This window comes from Carex rostrata, chromosome 3, assembly GCF_964058835.1.
Source record: "Carex rostrata chromosome 3, lpCarRost1.2, whole genome shotgun sequence".
Classification (NCBI taxonomy): Eukaryota; Viridiplantae; Streptophyta; class Magnoliopsida; order Poales; family Cyperaceae; genus Carex; species Carex rostrata.
This window is the reverse complement of record NC_135920.1, coordinates 6,496,061-6,516,959: the sequence shown is the minus strand read 5'-3', so window position 1 is coordinate 6,516,959 and position 20,899 is coordinate 6,496,061. Positions and strand designations below refer to the sequence as shown.

At 34.6% G+C, this 20,899-nt stretch overlaps 1 protein-coding gene across 2 annotated transcripts; it reads right to left on the bottom strand.

Annotated features, from left to right (window-relative positions):
- Positions 1-13,543: 13,543 nt before the first annotated feature.
- Positions 13,544-19,295, bottom strand: CLPB3 (casein lytic proteinase B3). Of its 2 annotated transcripts, none has more exons than XM_078299027.1 (10): positions 18,895-19,295; positions 18,431-18,649; positions 17,849-18,086; positions 17,404-17,599; positions 16,994-17,048; positions 16,573-16,723; positions 15,804-16,112; positions 15,245-15,510; positions 14,103-15,029; positions 13,544-13,997 (listed from the first exon to the last, which is right to left on the bottom strand). In XM_078299027.1, the coding sequence occupies exons 1-10, from the start codon at positions 19,132-19,134 to the stop codon at positions 13,668-13,670; spliced, it is 2,931 nt and encodes a 976-aa protein (XP_078155153.1). In that variant the 5' UTR covers positions 19,135-19,295; the 3' UTR covers positions 13,544-13,667. The 2 variants fall into 2 exon arrangements, with proteins under 2 accessions (XP_078155153.1, XP_078155152.1); XM_078299026.1 differs by having other exon boundaries at positions 18,887-19,239.
- Positions 19,296-20,899: the final 1,604 nt, after the last annotated feature.

Here is a 20,899-nt window from a genome sequence, read left to right as displayed (position 1 = left end):
ACGTTGTTATAATTGGAATTTTTTAAATATAGTTAATTGAACCGATTTTTTTATTAATAGAAAAAAATAAATAAATATCAAAATAGAATAGAGGTAGGATGTCGTGAAATCTCGAAATATAGAAAAAACGTTATGGTTTATTACGTCCAACTAATTTAAACTATAAACACTGTACTTGTTAATTAACTATAAAAAAAAATACCGGATGTGATAGAGGATCATGTCCAGGCGGTTCAGCCAGTCAGTCAGCCACCATGCATGCAATTCAAATTGAAGGGAATGAAAACAATGCATTTGTTTTCTCAAAAAAAAAAAACATTTGTTGGACAACAATCACATCCATTATATATATATAGAGGTAGGCTAATAAACAATCGATTGTTCCTAGCCTCCCGTGCAACCAAGTCGTTTTTGAATTTCTAAAGTCCAAATGATCGATCCAAACCGTTAGATGTGATCTCCATATTAAAAGGTGCTAGGAGACCAAATTTTACATTTTTTGGAATTTTTTTACTATTTATTAAGCCACTTTGAAAATCGTTGATCCAACGGTAGCTTCTGATTTTACTGTTTGGTTAAGCCACCGTTGGATCAGTGATTTTCAAAGTGGCTTAATAAATAATAAAAAAATTCCAAAAAATGTAAAATTTGGTCTCCTAGCACATTTTAATATGGAGATCACATCTAACGGTTTGGATCGATCATTTGGACTTTAAAAATCGAAAAATGACTTGGTTGCACGGGAGGCTAGGAACAATCAATTGTTTATTAGCCTACCTCTCTTGAAAGATATGTGTTTTAAAAGTTATCATTTTTTGTAATGATTTATGTATTGTTCATGATTTTGAATATTATTATTATACATTCATGTTCCTTGAGATTAATATGTTATATTTTAGAAGTGTTCAAGAAGATGCACTTGGTCTTGAACCATAGAACTCTTAAAAATGAGAAACATATAATCCTAAAAATATGTTCACAATCATGATAATTAAAAATGAACATTAATTACCGAGGAAGATTGTCATGTAGATGAAAGTACATTGAAGTTCTATAAATGTTGATAAAGGATTATCATTTAATTACATGAATATATAAAATGTGTATTTTATATATTGAACATGACCTAAATAAATGGAACATTATATGAATTGTGTTTTGTGTCATTAATGTTTCCATTGTGTCATTAATGTTTCCATTGTGTTTTGTGTCATTCTATATGTTAATATTATCATTGTCCCCCAATTTGAGTTATGATATTACTGGGCCCCTTGGTAAAGTGGAATTATATCGCATGCAATATAACTGATGTAGTTATAATTATAATTCACTTGAGAGACCAAGAAAATGAATATAATGCAAAAATGACACGATCCTATTTTGCATATTATTCATAATATCATGTGACAGGGATAGACACAAAATTAGTGGATTGAGTAAATGATTACTATGTCGTTTGGATAACTATAATGTAATGATAGAACCTCTTATAGTCAATAATATAAAGATTTATATTATTGCCAAGATGACATAGATCTTCTATACGGTCACACCAACTGAAGAAAAACAACAAGTATTTTACATTTCATAATGATGTATAAGATAAAATACATGTGATGAAATGCTAAAATAAAATGTCATAATATGACATGCTTAGACCATAAATAAATTTATGAAGTTATGCAAATATTATTTGGTATAATGTTTGAATACATTATAAGAATAATATAAATATTGTATAATAGAATAATATGAATAATATTATTTGTTCATAAATTAATTTATTGAACCAACCATAAGATGAGATTAAAGAAAGCATGAGATGGCTAAACAAGGCTAGTGGCATTTGTGTAATTGATTCAAACCTTACACAAAGGGTTGCCCTAACCCTTGCCTATTTAAGGGGGCTCATTTGGGAGAAAAACAAGCTAATTTTATTCCTATGACACTTGTCAAAATCAGCCCCTTTGAGCAGCCACGTTTTTCCTTTCTCCTTAACCGAAAGTTGAGAAACTTGCTCTCTCATCTTCTCTTGTTAGGTTTAGCCACCAAGAAATCAAATAGTTTGTTGATTTAAAGATCAAGAGGTGGTTGTATCTAAGCCTTGAACTCCACATCCATCTATCTAAGAGGTGTGGTAGTTCGTTGTTTAGGTTCAAGGTGAACCAAGAGGTGCTTCCAAGAGAACGGCGATTTCAAGAGATCTAGAAGGGAAATCGACTTCCCTCTAACAAGAGATTTGACAATCTCTTTAGGTATAAATTATTATCTCCTCTTGTATAAGAAATGAATAAATTTATTTATTTTTATTTAGTACACATTAGGTGCTTAATGAAACTATTAAGAAGTTTCTTGTTTGCTATTGTCATATAAATAACGTCATTTGTGTATTGAGCCAAGTGGTGATAGAAAAAAAAAATTAATTCTCACCACATAGGCATACACATGAAATCCTTACAGTGGTATCAGAGCTTTGGTTTATTTTTATGACAATTAGACTATTTAATTAGTGCTAATTTAGTTGCACAAGTGTTTAGTTAACTATCTCTCAAGTTTCTTGTTCATAGATTTGTCAATTTTTGTTCTTAAGGCATTAAATTATTTTGGTATTGTTTGAATCAAGAATTTTTGTGGATTTAAAATTCCTACATTAGTTTATGATATGTAGATGGAGATTCTAAAATAAAACAGGAAGTTTAGACTGTTTTATTAAGATAAACAAAAATAACAAAACAGGTACAGCGCAGTTTTTTCTGTGCTCAGTTTTTCTGTTTTGTTAAGATTCAAAATATCATATCTAGAATTTGGATGAATGGATTTTTGTGTGCCACCTATCATTAGAAAGATAGGGAAGTCTAGTTTCTGAAAAACTATATTTTGCAATACAAAAATATTACGGATTATGTGTGAAATTAAAAATTACAAAGACAACTACAATCTGTTTTAAGAAATGGATTCCGAGATTGAAATGTAATTTTCTCACAAACTAATAAATATTTTTTTGTGTTCTTTATATTTCCAGAAAGGTGTTTAAGTCTAGTTTTCAAAAATGTATGGTTTGAATTTTAGTTCGAAACACATAATCTTGGGCATAGAAAACATTGACTAGTGCGCAGCAGACCAAAACTGGAAATTTTATAACTTTTGGTCTTACCATCTTGGAATATTAATTTTTCACAAGGGCTATTGTGCAAAATCTGTAACATTAGATCTCATTCAAATTTAGGACAGATTAAGGACGAATTAATTATGAATTAATGACATTAAATATTTTAATTAGCTATAATGACAATTAAGAATGAGTTAATGACATTAATGATAATTAATTGACAATAAATGATAATTAATGACATTAATGATATTTTATTGACAATAAATGACATTTAATGAATAAATGTTTATTCAATTGAAATCATTTTTAGGATTTAAAATGATTTAGATGAATTAAGAAATTGAGAGATATAGGCTTAACTAAATAAGATTGAATAGTGCGGCAAGATTGCACATGTGTACTAATTTTGTTTTGCAGGAGGATTGTGGGTTTTGTATGGCTCAAGATTTTCAATGTCTTGTGTGTTGTAATGAATGATGTGTATGCATGTTTGTAATGCGGCCTAAGGTGCCCATTGAAAATTAATTAGAATAATTAAATTATGGCAAAGATGTTAGGTTGCCATTTATGTATTAATTCATTCATGGCTTGCATGCCACATAGAATTTAGGATTGGATAATTCTAAATGTAAATTTCATTTTATTTTAGAGTAGTTCTAAAGATAGAATGATAAATGGGTGGATGCTTGTAGCTTAGAATAATATCTTTCATGAAGGTGATTGATAGAGCTACAAGAATGCAAGCGGGAGCCATACAACCCACAAAGTCTGTAAATATATGACATAATTTTTATGGATAGGATAGGTATTGTTTGTATGAATACATGACCTACCAAAATTATCATATATTTGCTAAGTCCATGAAAAATTTAAGAATATCTTTCCTTCTCATTTTATCCACTTTAAGCTAGTAATTAGGAATAAGCATGAGTGTGATCTTAATCGCTAGAAATTGTGGAACTTACATGAATTCGTTGTTAAGCCATAAATGAGTGGGAGTTGTGTGAGGCACATCTTCTTATTCATTATGTGGAAATAACTTCTTCATGCTTGTTGACCAATAAAATGAGTTTTCTTATAACAAATCACCAAGATCTAGGCTTGGGTTTTGGGAAAGAGAGTTTTATTAAGAAATTGGATTATTCTTTCTTAATGAAGACGACAAGAGTCATAAAGTTAAGTTTTTACTTAAAGGTTATGATTGGTAAATGATACCTACCTGGACAAATATCTTAGATGAGTCTATGTATTTGAAAAGGGTCTTGAGTGATTAACAAAACGGACAAACTTTAATTTTTGTTAATACAAATTTATAAATTCATGAACACTAACAAATACCCTTAAAATGAATTTTGTAGTTATGTCTACACTTCCTAATTTTCTGCGTTCTATGGTCGAAAAACACCCCCTTGCTAATGACATGGGAAAGACAAAGGAGAAATCTGTCTTGACCATCGCGTCAAGTAGCAAGAAGATTGACAAGAATAAAAGCAAAACAAGTAAGGCGCGTTCCTTATTCAAGGGCAAAAGTGGAGGGGCTCAAGTGAGCACCTCTAAGAGAAGCAAGGTTAAGAACTCTCCTAGTTTCAACACTGAATGCTTCTATTGCCATGAAAAGGGACATTTCAAAACGAATTGCACCAAGTACAAGTGTGACTTGGATGAAGGCAAGATTGAACGCCTTAAAGGTATACTTGTTATTGAATTAAATTTAAATTTAGCCACAACTATCCAAGATTGGGTAATTGATACCGGATCATGTGCTCACTTAGTTTCTAATGTGCAAGCACTAAGGGATAGGAGATCTCTCTCGAAAGGAGAAGTTGTGTTGAAGGTTGGGAATGGTGCAAGTATCCCTGCGGTTACTGTTGGCACCCTTGATCTTCATTTATCTAGTGGTTTATGTTTAAATTTAAAGGATGTTTATTATGTTCCTTCTATTTTTCGAAACATTATTTCTGTATCATGTTTGGATGCAGAAGGTTTTTGTTTTGTAATAAATAACTCACGTATGGTTATTAAGAAGAACGATCTATTTTATACAAATGCTTTCATTTCAAATGGGTTGTATTTGCTTGATTTAGGTGAGGATAAACATGTATTGAACATCAATAACAAGAGACTCAAATTGTCTCATACAAATGAGACACTCTTATGGCACTATCGGCTTGGTCATATAAACGAGAAACGTATAAATAAATTACAACAAGCCAATCTTTTAGATTCGCTTGGTAGTGAAGCAATTGGAACATGTGAATCTTGTTTAACAGGAAAGATGACCAAATCACCATTCAAGAAGAAAGGTGAAAGAGCGAGTGGCTTATTGGAATTGATACATTCAGATGTATGTGGTCCAATGAGTAAGAGTGCGAGAGATGGTTATATGTACTTCATTACCTTCATAGATGACTATAGTCGATATGGCTATGTGTATCTTATGAAGCACAAGAGTGAATCTTTTGAGAAATTCAAAGAATACAAGAATGAAGTAGAGAACCAACTTGACAAGAGAATCAAAGCCCTACGAACTGATCGTGGTGGTGAATACTTGAGTAATGAGTTTAACACATACTTGAAGGAGTATGGTATCATACCACAACTCACTCCACCCGGGACACCACAATGGAATGGTGTCTCTGAGAGAATAAATCGAACCTTGCTTGATATGGTTCGTTCAATGATGTGTCAAACAGAACTACCTTTATATTTTTGGGGTCATGCACTCCAAACTGCAGCTCACACACTAAATATTGTTCCATCTAAATCCGTTGAGAAAACTCCACATGAGTTGTGGATGGGTAAACCACCCAACATATCTTTTCTCAAAGTTTGGGGTTGTGAATCATATGTCAAGCGTATGATCTCAACAAAACTTGAACCCAAAGCGGATAAATGCTTCTTCATTGGATACCCAAGAGAAACAAAAGGGTATAGCTTTTGGCACAATTCAACGAATACTATATTCGTTAAGAAGGGTGCAGTATTCTTAGAGAAGGAGTTTCTTGAAAGAATCAAAAGCGGTGATAGTAGGATGACGCTTGAGGAAACTCAAGAAAACCTACAACTGAGTGATCATGAGATGAATGACATTCAAGATGATCATGAAATATCACACGAAGCTCCTTTAATCAGTGGGAGTACAAGTAATATTCCTTTAACTCAAATTGAGCATGAATCTATTCCACAAGAAATTGTGGAAGAAGTTCAAGAAGCTCAATATGAGTCACAAGAACATAAATAGCTTAGAAGGTCGACAAGGGATAGAAGAAGACCTGAATTTTACATGGGTCTTCATGAAGTCTTGGTAATAGATACCGAAGATCCCTTGACCTACGAAGAAGCAATGGACAGAAAAGACTCCAAATCATGGCAAGAAGTCATAGAATCCGAAATACAATCCATGTATGACAACCAAGTATGGAACTTGGTTGATCTTCCTGAAGGAAAGAAAACCATTCAAAACAAATGGGTTTTCAAGAGGAAGATGGACATGAATGGTAACATAACAACTTACAAGGCAAGACTTGTAGCGAAGGGTTTTACTCAAATCCAAGGGATTGACTATGATGAAACTTTTTCACCAGTTGTTATGATCAAATCTATTCGAATTATGCTTGCTATTGCCGCATTTTATGATTATGAAATATGGCAATTGGATGTCAAAACATCTTTCCTAAATGGGAAATTGGAAGAGGAAGTATACATGGTACAACCTCAAGGTTTTGAAGATCCGAAAAATAGCAGCAAAGTATGTAAACTTCATAGAGCCATTTATGGCTTGAAGCGAGCATCAAGGAGTTGGAACAAGCGTTTTGATGAAGAGATTAAAATTCTTGGATTCATTCAAAGTAAGGAAGAACCTTGTGTATACAAGAAGGTTAGTGGGAGCCACATTATGTTCTTGATATTATATGTCGATGACATATTATTAATGGGGAATAATAAATCTTTGATGGAGCAAATAAAGAAATCATTGAAAACAATTTTTTCAATGAAAGACATGGGCGAGGCTCAATATATCTTAGGGATTAAGATATATAGAGATAGGTCTCGTAAACTCATTGGTCTGAGTCAAAAATTATATATTGACAAAATCTTGGAAAGGTTTCATATGGAAAATTCCAAGAAAGGAAATGTACCAATGAGTGGGTCTGTGCAACTTAGCAAATCACAGTGTGCCATGTCACGCAAAGATATTGAATACATGAAGAATGTTCCCTATGCCTCTGCCATAGGTTCCATCATGTATGCTATGACTTGTACAAGACCGGATGTCGCGTATGCTTTGAGCATGACAAGTCGTCATCAAGCTACACCTGGTCCTGAACATTGGACTGCGGTCAAGAATATTCTTAGGTACCTAAAAAGGACCAAGAATAAGTTTCTTGTCTTTGGTGGTCAAAGAGAGCTCATTGTAGAAGGCTACACTGATGCTAGTTTTATGAGCGATCCGAACGATAGAAGATCTCAATCTGGGTACGTCTTTCTTCTGAATGGTGGTGCTGTGAGTTGGCGTAGTTGGAAGCAATCAACTACAGCTGACTCAACCACCTCAGCGGAAGTCATGGCGGCCGCTGAGGCAAGCAAAGAGGGAGTCTGGATAAAGAAGTTTCTTGAGGAACTTGGAGTCGTCCCATCAAGTGAATGACCCTTGGAGTTATTTTGTGACAATAGTGGATCTATTTCGCAAATCAAGGAGCCAAAATCACATCACAAGACGAAGTACATGGATAGAAAGTATTTTGTAACTCGTGACTTTATAGACGAAGGCAAAATTGCATTACAGTGGGTAGACACTAACAGCAACACAGCTGATCCTTTCACAAAACCCTTATCGCAAGCCAAAAGTGAAATTCATTTCGAGTCCATGGGTTTACAAGAACATGGAGATTGGTTTGAAGACTAATATAAGGGACTTCCAGATTTAGAGTTTATGCATGGGTTATGCATATGTATGAAACTTTAAAAAAAAGTGGGAGACTGAAAGATATGTGTTTTAAAAGTTATCATTTTTTGTAATGATTTATGTATTGTTCATGATTTTGAATATTATTATTATATATTCATGTTTCTTGAGATTAATATGTTATATTTTAGAAGTGTTCAAGAAGATGCACTTGGTCTTGAACCATAGAACTCTTAAAAATGAGAAACATATAATCCTAAAAATATGTTCACAATCATGGTAATTAAAAAGAAACATTAATTACCGAGGAAGATTGTCATGTAGATGAAAGTACATTGAAGTTCTATAAATGTTGATAAAGGATTATCATTTAATTACATGAATATATAAAATGTGTATTTTATATATTGAACAAGACCTAAATAAATGGAACATTATATGAATTGTGTTTTGTGTCATTAATGTTTCCATTGTGTCTTTAGAATCTTAGATATGAGATGTGTAGGTTTTTCACATGAGAAGCATATAATGTGATTGCTATTTAAATACTATCTTATGATAGGAATAAAATAGCAGTTCGTTGTGTACAACTTGTGCGGGAGAAATCTATATGTTAATATTATCATTGTCCCTCAATTTGAGTTATGATATTACTGGGCCCCTTGGTAAAGTGGAATTATATCGCATGCAATATAACTGATGTAGTTATAATTATAATTCACTTGAGAGACCAAGAAAATGAATATAATGCAAAAATGACACGATCCTATTTTGCATATTATTCATAATATCATGTGACAGGGATAGACACAAAATTAGTGGATTGAGTTAATGATTACTATGTCGTTTGGATAACTATAATGTAATGATAGAACCTATTATAGTCAATAATATAAAGATTTATATTATTGCCAAGATGACATAGATCCTCTATACGGTCACACCAACTGAAGAGAAACAACAAGTATTTTACATTTCATAATGATGTATAAGATAAAATACATGTGATGAAATGCTAAAATAAAATATCATAATATGACATGCTTAGACCATAAATAAATTTATGAAGTTATGCAAATATTATTTGGTATAATGTTTGAATACATTATAAGAATAATATAAATATTGTATAATAGAATAATATGAATAATATTATTTGTTCATAAATTAATTTATTGAACCAACCATAAGATGAGATTAAAGAAAGCATGAGATGGCTAAACAAGGCTAGTGGCATTTGTGTAATTGATTCAAACCTTACACAAAGGGTTGCCCTAACCCTTGCCTATTTAAGGGGGCTCATTTGGGAGAAAAACAAGCTAATTTTATTCCTATGACACTTGTCAAAATCAGCCCCTTTGAGCAGCCACGTTTTTCCTTTCTCCTTAACCGAAAGTTGAGAAACTTGCTCTCTCATCTTCTCTTGTTAGGTTTAGCCACCAAGAAATCAAATAGTTTGTTGATTTAAAGATCAAGAGGTGGTTGTATCTAAGCCTTGAACTCCACATCCATCTATCTAAGAGGTGTGGTAGTTCGTTGTTTAGGTTCAAGGTGAACCAAGAGGTGCTTCCAAGAGAATGGCGATTTCAAGAGATCTAGAAGGGAAATCGACTTTCCTCTAACAAGAGATTTGACAATCTCTTTAGGTATAAATTATTATCTCCTCTTGTATAAGAAATGAATAAATTTATTTATTTTTATTTAGTACACATTAGGTGCTTAATGAAACTATTAAGAAGTTTCTTGTTTGCTATTGTCATATAAATAACGTCATTTGTGTATTGAGCCAAGTGGTGATAGAAAAAAAAAATTCTCACCACATAGGCATACACATGAAATCCTTACATCTCTATATATATATATTTTGTTTTTTTAGTTAATTACTAAGTGCAAGTGCGAAGAGTTATGGTTAATCCTGGACGTGATATTTTATAACGTCTAGCGGACGTGATAAACTATCACGTTCTTCCTATATTTCGAAATTTCACGCAATCCTACTCCTATTTCGATATTAATTAATTTATTTTCCTATAAATAAAAAAATCAGGTTAATTGCAAGGTATAATATTACATCCAGCTGCTGTATATATTTGAAAATTAATATTAAAATTTAAAAATTAAATTAAGGATGTACAATTGTACATTAAATTTAATTGATCGTTCATTAGATTTATTAAATTTCATTGTTATAAATTTTAATTATTTGTTGAAAGGTTAAATATCTTTTAAACGACTTAAGTTTCATACACATTCTATCAAAATAATTGATAACACGCCTATAATTTTATTTTAATTTAAATAATATTTTTAAATACATGTACCATAAGAGTTGGATGTAATATAAATTAGCTTAAAATATTTTGTAACATTTTATCAAATGTAATAAATAATAAAATACGTACCCAAACTTACTAAATGTGATAATTTTGTAGATATATAAGTTACATATTATTAAATAAAAACTGAAGCAGTAAGAAACACTGTATTGTAGAATTATTTTGTTTAATAGAAGACGAAGTAGAGGTACTTTTTTCACTAACATGAAATATTTAGGGCGTGTTCGCGTGAGTTAAACTGAATTTTTTTTTTCTACGCAAACAGTAACCGATAGTTCATTTTGGTCCATTTCCTAAACTCGTTTCCAATCCCATGTGTCCGCCGAATACGCCCTTATATTTCAAACCAACTTTTTATTATAAATAAATTTTAGTAATTTATATTCAAATGTTGTCGCTTTTGAAATAACATACTTATTTTTTAATAAAAGGCTTTTCGCCCGTTTCATTAAAGAAACTTTTGAGTTACAAGCTAAGAGTTATCAAAAGAACGGAATAATATATTATTAGTATTTATAAGAGGCACACTTGTCATTTTTTGCATTAAATAAATAATTCAACTTGTACATGTAAATTGATTATGTGTTATTAAGAAGTATGCATGCTCTTATATTATGTATTTAAAAAATCATTTGTCTTTTAAGAGCATCTACAGCTAGAGGTGTCAATGGGCACAATAAGAGTTGAATGGAAGCATTTTTATACCCGGACATGTTATAAATTGTTCTTACTCGTACTTGTTGGTTCCTAAAAGTACCTAGAGGGGGTGAATATGGTCATTTTGAAGATTTTAATGCTATTTAATAATTATTCACTTAATTAAAAACTATCTAACGTGTGTAAGAATATTCTTGACGGAAACAAGAATATTCAAGTCAAGCAAGTGTGCGTAAAGTAAATAGATGAGTTAAGAGACACTTGACACGTGAGATGATTACGGAGTTCAACACTAACGCCTACATCTCCGGGGCTTCGCGACCTTCTTGATGGCACATTTTTTTTTACCCAATGAGAAAGGATTACAAAGGTGAAACCGGTAAGCACTTACAAACTTTAGAAAGTCACATGACCCAAGCATGGAATCGGCTCACGAGCACTAGGGGCTCAAAGTAAAAGAGGTGAGCACAAAAGGCTCCCGTGTTTGTTTCAATGAGTAGAACTCTCACAGCTAACTCTAGATCTTACAATTGATTGAATATTTGGTGGAGTATGCTTAAGATTGTGTGTGAACATTGAAGTTTGAGTGAACAAGCAACAATGGTTTTTTTTAGATCTGAGAATTCGAAATATTGCAGTTGGGGGCGGCTAGAGAGATCATTCAAACCTGAATTTTGTTTCTATTTATAGAGAGAAACAAAATAAGGTAACTGGCCTTAACCGTTGCAACGGTATAGGGAACCGTTACAACTGTTAGCCCAGTTACGCGGGTTTGGCTGCACTGGGAAACCCAAACGCTTGTTAACCATTACAACGACAACCATAACAGTTTTCTCTGAAATTTTGAGGTGCAAACTCGATTTAAACTGTTGCACAACTGTTATAAGTGAATTAAACCGTTGCTCAATGCATTAACTTGATTGGTTGTATATGAATTAAACCATTATAACGCCCGATGAACTGTTGCAACTGTTAGCCTTAAATTGGCACATTCTCAAGCATACTTTACTAATTTTATAGATATCTAAACATAATTTTGAGATGATGCTTCTATGTCCTTTGCTAGACTCTTCATAACTCATCCTTGATAAGTATAGCACTTGATCATCCATCCTTGATGTACTTTTTGTAATTTATATCATCTTGAACCTGCACAATATCTCAAGACAAGAAACTGTAAAATTCAACAAATATATGTTTTGCAAATCTAGTAAAGTAGATAAGTAAATTATGACACAATTCAAAAGTACTTTATTATTATCCGCTACAAATTATCTTATTTGTATTATATCCTTACCTGTTATGGTTGTCAGATAATAAAATAGTAGCAAATAAATAACACATAATACTAATATAATAATTATTTTTATTATTTATTAAATAAAAATATTAAAATATATACATTAATTTCACACATTCATAATAGTCTTCTAAGATAGTGATCTCTCGTTAATGCTCATAGAACGAAAGAGATTTATGACGGGGGCGTTAGATGCTCTCTAAATTTTAAACCTAAAATCTGACATCACAAACACTACTTATCGTGGTGCATAAACCTAAAATTCGAGAGTTATCTATAATGCTTCCGTTAACTATAAATCATTCCAAAAAAGATAAATTTAATCAGAGGAGAGTTCAAATACTTTTATTTTTTGTGTCGTCATTTGTCTCTATTTTTTAAAACTTTAATAACTCAAAATTTAAAACTTAAAAGTCAAAATAAAACCGTTGGATATGATCTAGATCATTTTCTCTATGAACTCATAACAAATTATGACATTTCAATTTTATTTTAGTTGTCATCAAGAGCTTGTAAAAAACATACTAATGTGGATAATTTCTAGACGTTGAATTTTCAACTTATTGATTCACATAAAAACAAAATTGAAATGTGATAATTTTTTATGAGCATATAAAAAAAATAACATAGATCATATCTAACTGTTTTATTTTGACTTTTAAGATTTAAATTTTAAGTTATTAAAGTTCTAAAAAATAAAGACATAATGAGGCACAAAAAATGAAGGCATCTGAACCCTCCTCATTTAATTAATCATAAAATATACATTAATTTTCATCATTTTTCATCTTCACTGGCGAAATACATACATCAAGTAAAGAACTACATTCAAATCGGCAGTTCGGCACATTTTAGGGAAACAGCAGATCTGGACCTGACAGCTGCTTGCCTGTTACAAATTTTCGGCACATTTTACCCTGGCAACCAAAAACGAAACATCATGTGTTATATCCGAGGAAGGCATAAATCATACGAGTTAGAGAAGTGAAACTGTTCACTTCCACGAGCTATGCTTGCAGGAACACCACCTGACCTGAGCATCCATCACACAGACATTAACCAAATGCACACTCAAATTGACAGAACTTTAATTTCTCGCACATCCTGAAGAGAACTCGTTGACGCGTCGGGGAACCCACCGCAAGTAAATATTAAATAAGAAAGGTGTAAACATTATATTGGTTTTTTCTTTTTTATTAAGTTTGGTAGTGGCTACCGTAAACATTATATTGTCAATGCCAAAAAAATGACTCGTTAGACATTGCAATATATATACAATGTTCTCATTTGCTAGTTATAACGTGGTAAGGCCATTTTTTTTTAGTATAACACATTTATCCGTACACATGGCCAACATCAGCGGCTCGGCAAGAATTTCCTCTCCTCTGGAGCCGGCTTATCTAACGCCTTGGGATTGAGTTTCCTAAAGGCGAGTTTTTGTACTGGCAGCTGTCCATTAGCTGGAACAGTGACCTCAGTGTCAACTAGGATTACATCTTCATCCTTGAAGTCCCCGCGAAGAATTCCCTTTGCAAGCTCATTCTCCACATATTGTTGAAGGACCCGCTTGACAGGCCTAGCCCCATAGTTCGGGTCATAACCGAGGTTACCCAAGAACTCGATTGCTGAGTCGCTCACATCAATTCTGATCTTACGGTCGGCCACTCGTTGCTGTACCCTTGCCAACTGTTTCAGCAAAATAAAACAATAACAAATATTATTTGGGCGAACCAGTAAAGCAGATAATAAGAAAACAATTGGAAAAGAAAATTCAAAGAATCACCAACATACCTGTAGCTTAACGATCTTGTTAATTTCCGCACGGTCAAGTGGCTGAAACACAATGAACTCATCAATACGATTCATGAACTCGGGCCTAAATATATTCCTGGCAGCATCCATCACCCGTTTTTTAATAGTTTCATAGGTAGAGCTGCCACCACCAATCTCCTCTTCCATATTCAGGATATACTGAGACCCAACATTAGAAGTCATTATAATAATTGTGTTCGTAAAGCCAACCTTCCTCCCCTGCGAATCAGTCACCCTACCATCATCTAGTATCTGAAGAAAAACATTGAACACATCTGAATGGGCCTTCTCTATTTCATCAAACAGTATCACAGCATATGGCCTTCTACGAACAGCCTCTGTCAGCTGGCCGCCCTCCTCATATCCCACGTAACCCGGCGGGGCGCCGATTAATCTTGACACTGAGTGCTTCTCCATGTACTCACTCATGTCAATCCTAACAAGTGCCTCTTCGGTGTTGAACATAAAGGAAGCAAGGGTTTTGGCTAATTCAGTTTTACCAACTCCAGTGGGGCCCATGAACATGAAGCTGGCAATCGGGCGGTTCGGATCAGACAAACCAGCTCTTGACCGTTGGATGGCCTCTGCCACTGCTTTCACAGCTGGATCTTGGCCAATGACACGCTTGTGGAGTTCTTCCTCAAGATCGAGGAGCTTTTCCCTCTCAGATTGTTTCAGCTTGGATACAGGAATACCAGTCCACTTGCTAACCACTTCTGCTATATCATCTTCCGTCACTTCTTCTCTTAGCATGGATTTCCCAGAGCTTTGGTACTCATCAAGTTCTTTCTCAGCAGATTCGAGCTGACGTTGCAAGGAGTTGAGGCTACCATACTTCAATTCGGCTGCTCGGTTTAGATCATATTCACGCTCCGCCAGTTGAATCTCTAAATTGACCCTGTCAATCTATGTAAGAAAAGAAAAATTGGTAAAAAACCGCAAAAGACAACATATTTAAGATTAACAAAAATGTAAAGCACGATCTTGAACAGCTGAAAAAGAAACACAACCATCATAAACAGTATGAATTCAGCAAAATTAGTATATGATTAGAAACACTCATATCATGCATCGTACACACAGATGAGAGAGACAAGCAGAGTATATTATAATATGGTTACCTCTTCCTTGATAGACTGGATCTTTGTCATAACCATCTTTTCATGTTCCCATTGCTCAGCAAGCTCTGCCTGCTTTTCTTTCAAGAGAGAAAGCTCTGCCTCAAGGCGTGCCAATCTGTCTTTTGATGCCTTGTCAGTATCATTTGTTAGTGACAACCGCTCCATCTCCAATTTCAGCACCGAGCGATCAATCTCATCCAAGAAGGTTGGCTTGGATGTAATCTCCATTTTCAATTTAGCAGCTGCCTCATCCACAAGATCGATAGCTGAACCCCAAAAAAAAAAAAAATTAGTCAAAATCACATCAGAATATTATAGAGGTTCTTAACAATTTACGTCTTAATTTGACCCAGTTTGTGATTGGTATAAAGTAAAAGACAATCTGCTCATATAGCTTTCCCAGAATTCCAGTACAATGTCAAGTCTCATTATAATAATACCTTTTTTTCCCATTTCAGCTCTCTTATACGACATTCCAAAAGGAAAGTATAGGCATAATCAAGTACCTTTTTGCATCTCCCAGTCCTAAAAATTAAGAAAACAAAAATATAATTCTCACCTTTGTCAGGCAAAAATCGGCCACTGATGTACCGATCAGACAAAACGGCAGCTCCTACGAGAGCGTTGTCTGAGATGCGAACCCCATGATGAAGCTCATACCTCTCGCGCAATCCACGAAGTATCGAGATGGTGTCTTCAACAGTGGGTTGATCAACATAAACCTGCTGGAAGCGCCTCTCCAAAGCAGGGTCTTTTTCTATGTATTTACGGTATTCATCCAAAGTTGTTGCTCCAATGCAACGAAGCTCTCCCCGACCAAGCATAGGTTTCAGCAGATTACCTGCATCCATTGCACCATTTGTGGCCCCTGAAAGGAAAGTATGGTCCGGTCATTAATTACAATGGAGGAACAAAAAAGCACAGGTATACTAGACAGCTTGACAGCTGCCACCCAAGAGTTCATTGGATGAACTAAAAGCATATGAAAAAGTTACGAATTTTAAAGCCAGTATATAATAAACTATTTGTACATTTCTTTTTCAGGTCTCTCCCCCTGATCAAAGCCAAAAGTAAATCAAATTATCTATGCTGCTGCTCAAATTCACCTAGCAACCCAAAGGATGTATATATATCTAACAATGAAGGTCAACATGTACCGTTTCTCTTAGATGCCACTGGAACACAATAAAGCAAAACGTAGAATATTCTAACTCAACACTGCCATCATTTTTGATCACTAGGTAACAGCTGCAGACCCCAACAGATATGTACCAGGATCTGATGCTGCTATTATTGTCCAACATATATCACAAAAAAAGGGGAATTACCTGCGCCAACAACAGTATGGATCTCATCAATAAACATGACAACCTGCCCATCAGACTCGGTTACCTCCTTAAGGACTGCTTTTAGCCTATCTTCAAATTCACCCCGGTATTTAGCCCCAGCTATGAGAGCACCCATGTCCAGTGCAATAAGCTGCATGCGACGAGAAAATTCAAAAATCACAGAAATATAAGCATCCTTGTTGTGAAAGAATTCTGTGGTGCTTGTGCATTATTCCGGAGGGTCTGACTATATGGAACTCATCCCTGATGAGCGACGTCAAAAAGAAGAACATACCGATTCATTCAGGAAAATACCAAAAGGATAAAGGCCTTACAGACATAACTAATTCACTCATATGCCAATTTTTTCAAAGCGTTAAGTAATGAACCCATTTACTTTTAACTCAACAAGAAAACATACCCTGCGGTTGATCAAAGCTTGAGGAACATCTCCTTGAACTATCCTTTGGGCAAGCCTGGGAGAGGAAGAAGCATGTATGTTAGCAAATAGCCTAAATACTCCAAATATCCATGTGACTAAATGGCTGATGATACTTAACAGAAGATTTTAACACATTATACTAAAAAGGAAGGCATTCCAGGTCAGTGCCATTATGAACCACTTAACCATATGAAGGAAGTCAGCAGTTAACGATATATATCAATCAACCATTATTTAACTTCAAATGATAAGAAGCTAATGAGGAAATGATTTGAATCCAAGATCATTGAGCGCTAATGCTTCAATGATGCTGGGCTTGACAGGATAGTCAATCAGGTGCCTCAATAATTTACATGAGTAAACTGCTGCAATAAAAAAAAGGTCCTCACCCTTCTGCTATTGCAGTTTTTCCAACACCAGGTTCACCAATTAATACAGGATTATTCTTAGTCCTTCTTGATAAAATCTGGATACATCTTCTAATTTCATCATCTCTTCCAATTACCGGATCAAGCTTGCCTTCACGTGCCATAGCTGTTAAGTCCTTGCCATATTTCTCTAGGGCCTCGTACTTGCCCTCTGGATCTGTTATAATTTAAGAGACATGTTAGTTCATCTAATTCCCTGCTAAATAAAATAAAGTTTTAATAACAGATTTAATAAATAAATAATAACAAGCATAGGGTTGTACTGATAAAGTTAATTAACTTAATCTGAATCACATCAACAGAATATTAAAGAACCATAACAGTCCAGCATCAAAATACCAGGTGAGTACTGTAGATAACATGCTTTCTTGACAGTAGAATTAGAAATTAGACAATATAGCATTACCTTGATCAATGACATTCTGGCGCCCTCTTATTGATTCTATAGCTGATTTGAGGGTCTTGACTGTGATTTGGAAATCCTTGAATAGCTGTCTCCCAAACCGTTTGTCATCTAGAAAGCCAAGCACTAGATGCTCAACCGACACAAATGCATCCCCATACTCTTTCTTATACTCTCTTGCTCTCTGAATCAAAGCCTCTAGGTCTCTTCCTAACATAGATCCAGCAGCTTCACCTAACACCTGGTGCATTTCAAGCACACATATTGTTAAACACAACTATCAAACTATACCTTCTACGAGAAAAGGTTATTCTATGAGTGCATTAGGTAGCGGTTTCCAAGAAAATCTGAAAATTAAGAAAAATAGAATGAACACAAGTGCTTTGAGTAAACAGATTTTCTTCATTTTTATTTAAGATGCCTCTTTTGTTTAATTTTTGTATTTACTCTTTACAGTTTTATTATCCATTTCTTATTTTGTATTTTGGAATACAATAATTTGCCCTTGTTAAGTGAGGTAGGCAAACTAACCAATGTAAAGTAGATTGTTAAACTAGCTGGCAACTGAATTTCTAATCAAGATACCTTAGGTTGTCTCTGAATGAAACTCTCTGTGGCATCAAGAAGCTTTGTGTTATCGATTCCTGCCTTAGAGAAAATCCGACGAGCAAGTCCATTTCTCTGCTCTAGAAGAGATTTCATAAGATGCTCAGTCTCCACGATCTGATGTTTGCTCTCTTTTGCCACTTCTGGTGCATTAACTATTCCTTGCCAGGCCATCTCAGTGAACTCTTGCTGGGTTATCTATTATTATCAATTAAGAAACTCAGCAATGCAGTTACAATTCAAATAATATATTACAAATAAATTGCAGGAATGACGTCCTGCAGCTGTCAACCAACTGCTTCGGACATGTTGACAATTGCAATTGTAAATAAATCTCTAAACTAGCCCTTTTAAATTAATACGTTTGCTATTTCATTAGATATCAGTCTCTGGAGTGGCAATTAAATGGTAACAAAAAATAAACGTGGAAATTACTGGATTACCCTCCCATCACTGGTACTAGCCTGGCATCTGATGCTACGAAACCTTGTTGCTCCTTTCTTGTGGAAAGTACAGTTGGGCTCTCCAAGCCTTCTCCTTTCTGATAACCTCAACGCCTTGAAGGAGGAAGAACATCGTCTCGCAGGTAGCGTAGAGCGCAGCGAGCAGACGCTTCTAGCAGTCTTAGAGGAAGCGGGAACAAGAAGGAAGTGCGAATGCTGAGTAGAGAGAGCGGCCGCCATGGGAGTAGTAGCCAGTGTAGAAGCTTCGTTTCTATGGCGTGGAGTTTTCCTGTTAATAGGTAATTTCGTGGGGGGATATGCGAGAATAAATATAGAAGGAAGCTTATCGGGGTTCTCTTTCCCGCATGTTCTCCACAGTTCCGGAGTGCGGTGGAAACGGACAGGGCCACCAGGGTGGGGTCGGGGGACTGGACACTGGAGTGCGTATCCTCTCAGATATCTCACCGCGAGCGTGGCCGACGTGTACGGTCCCTATTCGGAGATAGCACAGGAGCAGTATTATTTTCTCCTTGAGATTCGTGCAGAACGTATTTGAACGGTTGAGATTTTCCAAAAATTCACGCACGCAGTGAGATATCTCAGAGGATGCGAATTCCGGGGGAACTCGGCCTGAGGAGCAGATGGATTTGTGCGGATGGAGATCAAACGGTCCCAATTATCTTGTTCGGGCTCATCGTGATTTTAATGGCACGGATACGTTAATCGGCTATCCGGACGTCTAAGAAATCAGTTTTTTAATTTGAAGCAATTTGATGTAGATTTTTTTATCGGGAGCAGAAACGAATGTCAAAATTTCACTTTTATCATTGATTTCGGACAATTTCATTTTATACCTTACTCGTTAAATTGAATTATTCAGCAGTCGAAATTTGCAGTACTATCATCTTTAGAAGAAATTTGTACCCTCGGATTACCTGAGATGTAATTATATTCAATTCAGATTGTTCTTTAACTATGATATGAATCTCAAAACGGATCCCTAAATATTTACAGTTGATATCGATTTTTTTTACTCGATTGGAACTAAATTAAGGCCGTGATTTACCTACAATTGACCCAGGTACCTGAGGGGATACAGATTCCTTTAGAAGAACCAATATCGTAGAATTCAACCGCTGAATAATCGGCCATTTTTATTAATATCCCTAAAAAAATGAAAATTTTAAAAATAACCCTGTGTACCATTTTTTTTATTTCTGTCCTGACCGCCTGGGCTTCGGGCAGCCCAAAATACCCTGTGAGGCGCCAGCCCCCCGGGCGCCCCATGTGTGTGTGTGTGTGTGTGTGTTTTTTTTTTTTTTAGAGAAATCTTAGTATTTTGATTTGAATAATTTTGTGAAAAAAAAGTTTAGGGTTTATGTATATGTGTATGTCAAAAAATAAAATATTATGTATATGTATATGTGTATGCCAAAAAATAAAATATTTGATATATTTACGGAGTGGTGTCGTAAATTTTTATAACTTTGATTTTTTTTATTTTTATTTTTTTGGTGAACTATATGTATAATGTACACATACACATACACATACACATACACATACACATACACATATACATACACATATACATATATAGTTCTAAAAATAGTTTAACATAGTTCAACAATAAAAAGTTCAACAGTACAATCAAAAGCGCAATTAAAGTTCATAACATAGTTCAAACCAAATAAATCAATTCGCATAAGCAAAATAGCAAGTTTATCTGCCACCACGTCTGAATAAACCTAGCAAATGACTAGTTCTTCTGGTACCAGTGGCAGGTGCGGCATTACTTGTAGAGGCTTGGCTACTAGATGATTGGCTTACAGGAAGAGGAGGTTGTGTTCTACCGGTTGCTTCAGCAACAACTCTGGCATTTTCTCTTTCGTTGTGTTCGTTTATGGCATCTGAATATAACAATGCAATTTATAATTAAAGCATAAATAAATTTTGTACAGTGCTACGTATCTGCCCTGCGCCTGTCGGAAACAGAATGACGAGC